This window comes from Magallana gigas, chromosome 4 (genome assembly GCF_963853765.1).
Source record: "Magallana gigas chromosome 4, xbMagGiga1.1, whole genome shotgun sequence".
NCBI classification, from domain to species: Eukaryota; Metazoa; Mollusca; class Bivalvia; order Ostreida; family Ostreidae; genus Magallana; species Magallana gigas.
Genome location: NC_088856.1, coordinates 30,498,229 through 30,510,484, shown reverse-complemented (window position 1 = coordinate 30,510,484; position 12,256 = coordinate 30,498,229). Strand labels below are relative to the sequence as shown.

At 33.4% G+C, this 12,256-nt stretch overlaps 1 protein-coding gene across 7 annotated transcripts in view; it reads left to right on the top strand.

Moving 5' to 3' along the window:
- Positions 1 to 12,256, top strand: part of LOC105342273 (ubiquitin-like modifier-activating enzyme 1) — a 43,077-nt gene that overhangs the window by 12,249 nt on the left and 18,572 nt on the right. For all 7 annotated transcript variants that reach the window (XM_066082008.1, XM_066082007.1, XM_066082011.1 and 4 more), the window contains 2 exons: positions 17 to 187; positions 5,578 to 5,685. In XM_066082008.1, the coding sequence (XP_065938080.1) occupies positions 17 to 187; positions 5,578 to 5,685 (279 nt within the window). The remainder of the gene's footprint in view (positions 1 to 16; positions 188 to 5,577; positions 5,686 to 12,256) is intronic.

The following is a 12,256-nucleotide window of genomic DNA, read 5'->3' as shown; positions in this document are numbered from 1 at the left end:
CTCTCTTCTTTTTAAGGCTGATGCTGATGAATTCCTTAAAGTTGTGAAGGCCTTGAATGAGAAGTCACCAGCTAAAGCGGATGAACTGGACGAGAATGTAATGAGAGAGATGGCTTACACCTGCCGTGGAGACTTGTGTCCATTGGCAGCCATTATGGGAGGGGTGGCAGCTCAGGAGGTCATGAAGGTAAGGTCAAATGTCATATGATGATTAAAACTTTTTTTTTGTCTTGTTAATATGCATTTGATTGAAGCTATGTTCTACTATTAAAATTATTTTACAGGAATCAAGAATTAGTTTAGTTTATTGAAAAAATAATACATTTAGCACATATTGGAAAAGATATTTATATAGATTCCCATTCTTTTCATCCAGCCTTCGGCATATCGGAGTATCAAGTAGCATTATTTCCTGGCTATTATGCTCGGGATCGCCCTTCAAAAAAAGCTAAAAACCTACCTGGAAGTGACGTCACATACCGTATAAATAGTGCTTCCATTGTGATAAACACTCATATTTTTTCTGGCGACATCGGGACATGAGCCCTTGTCGGTTATATGGTTATTGCGGTGTTAATAAATTTTCTAAGACGTGGTCTTAGTTGCAAGGTTTGTAAAGCCTTTGAAAACGAATTAAATCTACCAATGACGAAGTCTTGGTTTGAAAGGATTGATAATCCGTGCATTTCGTTTTACACATGGTTCATGTGGTTTTACAACTCAAGTTGTACAATACACGTTGTGTATTTGTTGAATGCACGATAAGAACACGCTGTGTTCAGAATTTTGTCATGAATATATTTTACCGCAAGTTTTACAGTACACGTTGTGTATTGGTTGATAGTAAGTTTTTAAAACACGTTGTGTTCAGAACTTGGACTCTATAAAAGATTTTACACCGCAAGTTGAATAATATACACGCTGTGTATATATTAAATAGTACAGTACAATTAGAACACGCTGTGTTCAGAATTTTCTTATGGTTTTATTGATCTCAATATCAGGGATATAAATGAGACAAGAGATGGAATTTCTCTTAACTGCTGACTGATACTGGAGATAATTGGTTTACAACCCACAATTTACAAAATGTAATGCTCATAGTAAAATGACCAAAGGTCTGAAGTTTGAACAAAATAACAGTCAGGTTAATAATACAACTGTACTAAATCATGTAGGTGAAAGAAGATGTCAATTTAGAACATCGGAACAGGCTGATGCATTACATGAAATTAATGTTGGTTTATTGATCATGATAAAAAAGAAGTATTTAAGGCATCAGTTTGCACATGGTTGAAATAAATGCAGCTGATGATATCATTAATATTATTTGGTGTCATTGAAGACCAAACAAGAAATTTCACTAATGAACAGGAATTTATTTTGCTTCTCAGAGCAATACATTGGCTGTGAAATGTTTTAATTCTGGGATGAGAAGCTTACGTATACGTATGTTTTCTATTACACATAATATATGGTGTTTTCAAGTTATTGTCACAGAAAAGATGATTGTCTACATTACAATTATTTATATTACATTGTACAGTCGAAGTTGTGCATGTTGTGAAGTTTGGAAGAAAGAAGCTTAAAATCTTGGAGAATCATGAATTTTTTGAAAGACGAACTGATTCATAAAATATTAGAGAATTAAATTGATCACTGTTTGTAATGGGTGCAAAAGACAATCCATGCAGTGTTTTGAATTGTATCAATTGTTTGTGCAGTTTTATTCATATATAAAGTTTGAGTGAAGAGTTATAAAGTTTGACTGAAGTGACAGTGAATGTTGAAAACAGGAGTACCAGTATTGATTAAAAAATTTGAATAAAAGCCATATATATGTCTAAGTTAGTAATAGAGAGAACTCAAACAAACATTAGGATACTTGACTTGAAAAGTACTTTTAAAATAAGTACATGTACCGGTAATTAATGTACATTGCAGTCTAATAATTAATATGGTTTTACTATTTAATTGTTTTTTGCATCCATAATTATTACAAAAGTCATAAACCTGCACATCATTATATGATTAATGAGGATGATATGAGGAACAAAGAACCAAACATTTATTGACTTAGATGATTTGATTTCAGACACCATACATGAATTTATTTAAATGAAGCTAATTTAAATGAATACTTCATGGAAACTAAGGCTTGATAAGTATTGTTATGACACTGTATGATATAAAGAAATGAAGTTGTTTGATACATTGCTGAAATCCTGAGATATAATACCAAAAGAAAAGATTCAGAGTGAAAGAGGATCAATGTGGTCAGAATGAAAATCCAGAAATAATACAATGTTCACTATAACCCTATTTGTTTTAAAAATAAACATTAAAACTTATTACCAAAGTATGGTACATGCTCAATTAGATTGAAATGAAAGAGTACAGTATATATTAAAGAAAGAGACTATTTGTGACCATCTTTTATTTCTATCTGAAGAATTTGGTGAATTAAACTTTTACCATATGTCAAGCAATTTTATACCAAGACAAATTGTCGATGGAGATCAGTTGTTTTACAACCTTCCTCTTTAAGGAAAAATCCAGTGATAAGGATTATAAATGTAAAAATACATTTGTAATAGAATACTGCAATGGAAGGGATATAATTGAATGGTAAATTGGCAATATACAATTATAAGTTATTGAATAGAGTATTGAATATACGATATGAAACATGAGATTATGTTTGATTATATATTTAGAGACACTGAAAGATTTTTTGAGATTCTCTTTATACAAGATGGGTTACATGAGTAACTCTAATTTGGAATTACGATACACTAGCTAGCACCATGTTTACAATGTTCATATTGAGAAAAAGCAAAGAACAAACTGATTTTCATACATTTATTATATACTTACCATATATGTATTAGTTGATGCATTGGAATGGTTTCCAGTATATGTGAATAATTATTGATTATCGATCTCTTCAGAACTTATCATCAGAACTGAAGTCTTCATGAAAAGACAAATGTTGCATGCATTTACTTGTTAATGGTGTTTAGTATATATGATACTACAAATTTAAAACAGATTTTAGAACGTTTCTGGTACATATTATTCAGAATTTGAATCAGAATAGATTAGAAAATATTAACTTTACAGATATATGTGTTAAGACATTGTGTGAACACAAGGCTATGTAGTAGCTGCAACAGAAAATTAAAATGATGGGGAAAACTTTTAAATATTAAAGATGATTGAATTTCTTTATCAAAAGATTGAGAAAGTTCTTTTTCTGTATTTTCTAATTGTGTCATATTGATTGAATATATGAATTAACAGGATTTATACTTTCGCTTACTTCATTTAATATGAAATTTGATTATAATAAGTTATTTCAAGATAGTGATTGTGTTTAATCATATCACTCGATCTGAGTGAAAGGACAAAGATATTATAGTACAATATTTACTATTGAAGAAATGTTTACTCATATTTAGCTGCTGGCATATATGTAAATAATGTTACCATAGATATAACATATCTGATCATTCATAAATTCCAAGAACGATTACAGGGAACACATTTGTTCCTGTTTTATTTTTTGTCTCTTTGCCAGTGGGTGTATTAATGAAGACTAGGCGAATTACAATGCCCTACATTGTCTCTCTATAAACAAAGCTTTGTCTGGGCAAGTTTTAATTGGGACAAAAATGTTTACAATCTAAGAAAATAACATGGGGCAAAAATAGTCCTGTTTACAGTTCCCAATTGTTGGTCTTATTGTGATTACATGAATATAGATATATTGGCGGCCAAAAAATGACATTACAAAGAACTTAATATTAGATTTCATATCTTGTCATAAATTGTTAATACACAAAAAATTAATGTCATACAATGTTCTCACTTTATAGGGAAAAGTTATATATATTCCATGAATATACATGTATATGTAAATAATAGATTGTTTATAATGATACATATATTAGATTTATGGAAAATGAAATATTAATTCCATATTCTTTAAGAGAAAACAGTACCTAGCTAGAGGTTAAAATCTTAACATAGGTCATTTATATTAACCTATTTCATATTGAAGATATAATTATCAAATTTAGAAAAGATTGCAAGTTTTGAAATTAGTTTTCTTAAAACTAATTAATTCATGCAGAGTTTGGTTGTACAGTGTATTAATATATCAAAATGGATGTGTTATGAAAGATTAGCATTTTGATTTTTGTATAAATACCACATACCAGGAAAGTCATAAATACTGATTTAAGAATTTTTAAAGGAAGGAACGTTGATGTTCAAAGACATCAGACAAGATTATACCTGACATCCTTCTGTACACAAGTGAATACTATTGCTTTTACTGATAATATCTAAGTTTCAAAGAAAACTTAACTGATCCTAATATATAGCTATATAAGCTAGACAAAATAGGACATACATGTACCCGGTATATATAAATATGATTTAAGTTTATAAAAGAATGATTGACATATAAGTAATTAATGAAGAGTAAATATTTTTCTGATCAGAGGGTCATTGTACCTTAGTTATGTTGCAAAACTTAATCATGCATGAATATAATACCGGTACTTTATATTCAAGGAAGAAAAAATTTGTTTTCTACATTACATTGGAAGCTAGAAGATCATACATTTAATTACATTATAGCTGTATTATATGTGTATTATAATGTACCCTATATATCAGACAGTAAAATCTGACATTTCAATGAATGCAATTCATTCTTCTTTCTATTAACATCTTACAGACAGAAAATTAGATAGTTTGGATTTTACAAACAATGTATTTTATTACGGTATATCACAGAGAAATGAGGCAGAATGGTTTTAAAACATTTATATTTTCTGAGAAAACATTAATCATGCAGCCACAATATGGACAATTATTATAGAAATTGGTGGGGAAAATAATGGGTACATTTGATGTGTTTTGTGGCTAACATGATAAAGCAATTTTGTGTTTCCACATGATGAAACCAAAGTTGATTTATTAAAATGGTCTATGTTTATTTAAATCATTGATTGAGAATCTTCTCTACTTGGAAGGATTTTTATTTATTGTCAAATACTTTGAAGATGCTACTTGATACTCCGATATGCCGAAGGCTGGATGAAAAGAATGTCCCCCTCATCCAAGCATTCCCCCGGATGTGATGGATGAGGGGCATTCTTGGAAGACAGCCTGAGGCTGAGGAGTATCAAGGTTCCCTCCCTGTATGGGTATTGAGAATTGTTTATCCCACCTCAAATAAAAATACATATTTGACAATAAATCTGCTTTAAAATTATGAGTGTTTATCACAATGGAAGCACTATTTATACGGTATGTGACGTCACTTCCAGGTAGGTTTTTAGCTTTTTTTGAAGGGCGATCCCGAGCATAATAGCCAGGAAATAATGCTACTTGATACTCCTCAGCCTCAGGCTGTCTTCCAAGAATGCCCCTCATCCATCACATCCGGGGGAATGCTTGGATGAGGGGGACATTTTCTCTGCCATGTGACTGTTTAAATCCATATAAAAAATTATGATAATGAGGTGTACAGGTAATAAGATGAGTTGATGTTGTTGTTTTCAGGCCTGCTCGGGGAAGTTCCACCCAGTGTGTCAGTACATGTACTTTGATGCTCTGGAGTGTTTACCAGAAGACAAGGACACCTCTCTGACAGAGGAAAACTGTAAACCAGTAAGTAACAGTTAACTGTAGTAACCCTAAATCATTGAGTACTTGTAGTAAATAGTACACCAGTAAGTAACTGTTGTCACCGTAAATCATTGAGTACTTGTAACTAGTAAACCAGTAAGTACCTGTTGTAACCGTAAATCATTGAGTACTTGTAGTAACTAGTAAACCAGTAAGTAACTGTTGTCACCGTAAATCATTGAGTACTTGTACAGTACCGATCAGACCCATCCTAACACCAGAGTAAATCCCAACTAAACCCTGGGTTTACTTTCAGGGCTTACTTTGGGTTTACTCTGAATTTGCTTTTTAGCTCACCTGAGCTGAAAGCTCAAGTGAGCTATTCTGATCACTTTTTGTCCGTCGTCCGTCTGTCCGTCCGTCCGTCCGTCTGTCCGTCCGTCTGTCTGTCCGTCTGTAAACTTTTCACATTTTGAACTTCTTCTCTAAAACCACTCCGCCAAATTGAACCAAATTTGGCTCAAAGCATTCTTATGGAAAGATGAATATAAATTGCAGAAATGAAAGAAAAATTTTCATTGAGAGCGGAGAAAACCTCGAAACTGTAAAAAAAGGGGGGTGCATTTTAGAAAATCTTCTTCTCAAGAACTACTGATTAAAATTCAATGTAATTTAGCATGAATCATCCTTATGGCAAGAAAAATTTAAATTGCAAAAATTAAGTTGTAGTTGGGTTCCAAATTTGAGTTATAAACGAAAACGATAACGTAAATAATAAAGGGGGTTTAATCGGTTAAAAAGTTCGGGTTCGTTATTCCAGATTCACACTCCATCTCGAAAACGAGGTTCTTTGTTCCAAGCGGCCATTTTCGACGCATTCTGGCAAAAGTCTGAAAAGATTGATTTGTTTGTTGTGGAAAAGTTCACGCGCAAAGGTAATGTTTGAAACTTGCAAGGTATATTGGTGCCGATCATTGTGTGAAGTAAATTGAGGTTGAATATTTCAATGCGTTGACATTTTCATTCGTGACGCGACGGTGGTTTTTAGTTTGTTTATTTTCATTGTGCTTTTGAACTTGGGAAACCATCGCCTGTATTTTGGAATTTTTTCCTATTAAGACAAACATAAACTTCGGTAATCCAGGCAGCTGATTGTTTACCTGCGTAAAATGAGCAAAATCTGTTATATCAACAACATGTGAAAAGACGATTCATGCAATTGGTAAATCGGTATAATATCTGGGCAGTGGTGGATATATGCAATGTGTTACGTGAATATGCTAAGCATTTTCTAAAGTCTATTCAGTCTAAGCAGACATTGTTTTCGCTGAAGGGATATACGTTATTATATAGGTGTATGTATGATTTAAAAAATAAATTGTTCTCCGTCTTTGTTATTGTGCATTTTCTGTTTTTATTGTTTACAATTTTCTATTTACTAACAATATTTGAATCTCAAGTTATTAGCAAGATATAGAGCTTTGCTCATAATTCTTTGATTGTACATAGAGCTTAGGGCATGTTTTTGTTTGTTTACATTTTAAATACTGAATAGTAAAAACCAAGTTTAAAAATCTTAAGTTGAATTCATTAAACTCATGTGAACTAAAAACATGACTCAAACCACAGGCACCTGACGTTATTCATTTTTCTCATAATAAAAATAAATACTCTTTATCTAATAATATGCAAGGTAGACCGTACCTATCGCCACCATTTTTATTTCAAACTGTCACATCAGCTGGAAGTTCTGCTTGACTCATCTGGATGATAATTTTGCAATCTTCTCCGTCTCCCGAACGGTCATCCAACATCTAAGCTTACAACTAATTTAACCAAAAAGGTGCATTACAGCTGTCATTAATAACAATCACCCCTCAATCTGCATCTAATGCCTTGTATATACGATAAATGTCTAAAGGGTGGGCGGAAGTTGACGCCTGTATGTAAATGAGATTTCCCTCCACTGTGTTTTGTTTCAATATTTCAAAATATAACTTGTATGTTGATGGAATTTCAAAATTAACGCCTTTTGAATATTCGCTAGATGTATCAGTGCTATATTTGAAAGGGATCACCAAAAAAATGCTGCCATTTTTTCAACTTCCGTCCACTGTTAAGCCTTTTGTCACATATCTAAGGCAGTAGATGCAGATTGAAGGGCAATTTTTATTAATGACAGGTGTAATATAACGTCAGGTGCCTATAACTCAAACCTAGCAAAATTGTGGGCTCTGTAATTTTAACCCGGTTTTCCAACGGAAAAATCCGGTTATTAAAATGGTGAAGCGGGCGGCTGCCAAAAGGGTACCCTCATTGTACGGATAACTCCTCCTACAGTTGTCAAGATAGGAAGTTCCGAAGTTGTTCTTTTGCAGATCAATTGTACATATATTAGAGGTGTGCATATTACTAGGATTTTGATTACTGATAATTTATCAAAAAAATAACAGCTTTTGAACTTAGTCTTTTTTGGCAAAATATTGCATATAGGGTACCCTCATTGTATGGATAACTCCTCCAACAGTTTTCAAGATAGGAAGTTGTTCTTTTGCAGATCAATTGTACATATATCAGAGGTGTATATATTGGTAGGATTCTGATTTCTGATTATATGAAAAAAAATACCAGCTTTTGTTCTTAGTCTTTTTTGGCAAAATATTGCATACATAGGGTACTCCATATCGCTGGAACGGGTTGACATGGATTATGGATACAGTTCACATAAAAGAAAACCCGGTTTGCTGTCATATGACACTGACAGCTTTTCACTTGTTCTTATGATTCTATGACTGATGGTGAAATTTTGGTTGATCATTAGAAATGTCTTGCCAAGCATTAAATACTTGTAATGTGCAGAAAAATTACACAGATGATATGTTACAGATAAATACCGGTACTGTTTAGGGCCCTTCTAACCCAAAGAATTATCTGAAATCTAAAACAATTTTGATAGTAATTTCTGATTTTCAGTTTTGAATTAACCTTTCGCCCAACCACTTGAGATGCATAACTTATGGCACGGGCGAACAAATTTGTTAGTACGAGCACCCGACTGGACGTGGATATTTTTTGAGCCATTTGTTTATAATACGGGGATAGGGGTTTAAAATTTTTTTAACTAATTCTTGTCACTCTATCGCTTTCCTTTTATGGTCAATTAACAAGTAAACAGTCAATAAAAGCATTTAATTCACACAATGCTTGACTTGTAATCATGATGGCGAAGTAGAGTCCCCATTTATGCTCGGAATAATATAGGGTAATCTCGTCGAGGTTGAAACATTTTGATGCTGAAACGTCTCTTCCGAATCACAGACTAGTGCGACATAGTGATTTTGTAAAATTTGCCCCAACTTTGGCTGGTTGTTACGAAAGAAATACGCTGAATTACATCGACCGCCTGCTTTGAACATTGTTCAATTCCCTATCAACATAAAATGTTGGTTTTCTGGTTCTGGTTAAATGGTTCAAATCTTATTTTAAGTTTTGTTCCTATAGAAATTCAGCTGCACATGTGGTTTTTCCATTATGAAGTGTTTCATATTAATGCGATAATTGTTTATTGTTATAGGTTACAATTCTAAATGAGACTTCATTAAAACATGCCTGAAATGGCCAGTATTTGAGCAGCGGCACACATAAAAATAAAGAAGACTTGAAATTATGAAAACTGTTCTATTTTAGGAACTTGCATATTCATATCTATCTTTCAGTAAAATATCGTCCAGTTTTGGCAATTAACGTACCGGTACCTAGTTCTTTCACAACATTTAGTTTAAAAAAAATATGTTTGAATTTTTGGAAAGCTATATGATATGATCTTGTTTATTTTTCAATTCATATCCACATGCATTACACCTTCAAAAATGCTTTAGAGTTCCAGTTAAGGTCATATATACTCTTAAAGATTCTGAACAGATGTATTTCAAAAATTTCGCTGAGATTAGAGGACAAAAACAGAACGAGTAGTTTATGATGGAACAAAATCTGAGCAGATTTTTAAATGGTTTACATGCAAATAAAAAAAACCAAATGTCAATTTTTTTCTCCAGGCTGGTTGAAATTTAACAGAGTTGACAACTTGTACTAGCTGTCAGCCCTGAGTGTCTAGTTAATTTTTTGACGAGTTTGAAACACTGGTTATTTGCAAAAAAATATATACGATGTCTTTTAAACAGTTTCTTTAGTTCTGACACATTTTAATTATGATATCTAAAGTATCGTTGTTCTTAAGAAAATATTGCAATGGAAAATCATCTTAGTTTGTAGCCATTTGTTTTTTGTTTTTTTAATAAAGATGAAAATAATTGGTGGTCCTAAGTACATTAGAGTAATTACTACCTTGCTTGTCAATACATTAAATAGCTCTTTAACATATCAAGTGACAATATTTTTCCCACTCCAGTGTATTTATCGATCAAGTGAGTTAGGTTACAAAAAGTCACAGAAGTTCATGCCAGGTAAACAACAATCATTTATAATGGTGGGGACCATTTGAATTATTGGCAATATGTGAGGTTGATATGATCTTAACCTTGGGGTCATCCCCACCTCCAAGAAATAAGAAATGACCAAATATCTTGAAAATGGTTGAGGTCCTTACCCATAAACTATATATTTTCTTGTTCCTTGCGTCAAGAGGCATCAAATGGTATGCAAGTCTTGGGCCCCGGGGTAGTCCTGACCCCCCTCAAACAGGAAGTGCCCAAATATCTTGAAAATAGTTGAGATCACCTATCCTAAACCACATGTTTTATTGATCCTTATGTTTATTGGCAGCAAATGGTATGTAGGTCAAGGGCCGCGGGGGTGGTCCTGACTTATCCTTTAAAAGGAAGTGCTCCAATATCTTAAAAACTGTTGAGATCCCCACCCCTAAATCATATATATATTCTTGTTCCTTGTGTTATGGGGCATCAAATGTTATGTAGGTCATTGGCCTTGGGGGTGGTCCTGACTCTCTTTGAACAGGAAGTGCCCAAATATCTTTAAAACTGTAGAGATCCCTACCCCTAAATCATATGTATTCTTGATCCTTGTGTTAAGGGGCATTAAATGGTATGTAGATCATGGGCCAGGGGTTAGTCCTGCCCCCCTGGAACAGGAAGTTCCCAAATATTTTTAAAGCGATTGAGATTCCCACCCCTAAACCATATATATTCTTGATCCTTGTGTTAAGGGGCATCAAATGGTCTATGTAGGTCATGGGCCAGTGGCAGTCCAGACCCCCCTCAAACAGTATGTGCCCAAATATGTTGAAAATGGTTGAGAACCCCAACCCTTCACCATGTATATTCTTGTTCCTTAGGTCATGTCGGTTCACCTGTTAAACAGTAAATGACCCCTAATGAACCTCATAAATTTTCACAAATAGAAATATTCGAGTATTAACTCTTTTTGTCTCTAAAGTTTGACCCATGTTGGTCATCCCTACCCCCAATAATAGCCGTGTTCGTTTGGGAGACTTTATAACCACTCAAATTATAATTACATCTGGTATATTTTATTTTCACAGTCCAAACCCTCTACTAAAAAATGGCCTTTCATGGCATTTCATGATCTTTATATATAAGGGTATTTTTTGTAGATGCCACGGCGGAAGTATTGGAGGATGAACAGGAAAGAGTTACAGACTGACATGACTGAGGAGACTGGCCTCGTTAAAAACAGTAAAACAATTTCTGACCTGGACTTGACTGAGGAGACTGGCCTCGTTAAAAACAGTAAAACAATTTCTGACATTAAAATGACTGAGGAGACTGGCCTCGTGAAAAACAGTAAAACCAATGTTGACCCTGAGGAGCCTGGCCTCAGGTTTAAAAAAAAACAGGAAAATAAAAAAACTTGTCAAATGAATTTGGACACTGAACTTGAAATGAATTTGCACAATGAACTTGAAATGAATTTGCTCAATGAACTTTGTGAAACAAATTTGTGTCAAAACTCTGCTGAAATGAATTTGCAAAACAATGTGAAAAAAAATCTTACAAACAATGACTCTCTGACTAAAACTATTCAAAATCATTTGCAACCTCGTGAAGATAACCTGGTTTATCAAAGGAAATTAGTTATTGGGTCATTTCATCAAGGAGATACAAGATTTTCATCATTTTCAAGGGGCAGTCAATGTACTTGCAATGCACTTACTATGTTGATCAAATGTTATGAAGGATTCTCATTCACAACTGAATTTTTAGATAGCACTTTAATAGCAGGAGACCAGGTGTATACAACAGTGGTCAAAAGTTTAATGCAAAAACAAATCTTTCATAACAAACTTCTCAACTTTGATGAATTACCAAGTAACTTAACTTTGGGAGAAAATCATCATGTCATTCACAAATTTGATACCATTTGGGGATTAGTTGTCTCAGGAGATCAAAATAGCCCTGTGAAATCATTGCATCAAGCATTAGATGAGGCATTCCAGATTTCTAGATATTTGCTAATTATGATAGGAGCAATTTGTTCGGGTGTATACAAAATGTCAAACACTGAATATTATTTCTTCGATTCTCATTCACATGACCATGATGGCATGTCTGCATGTGAGGGCAAATCTGTGTTAGTAATGAACAAGGGTCTTGATGATTTGGTGACATATTTGTAC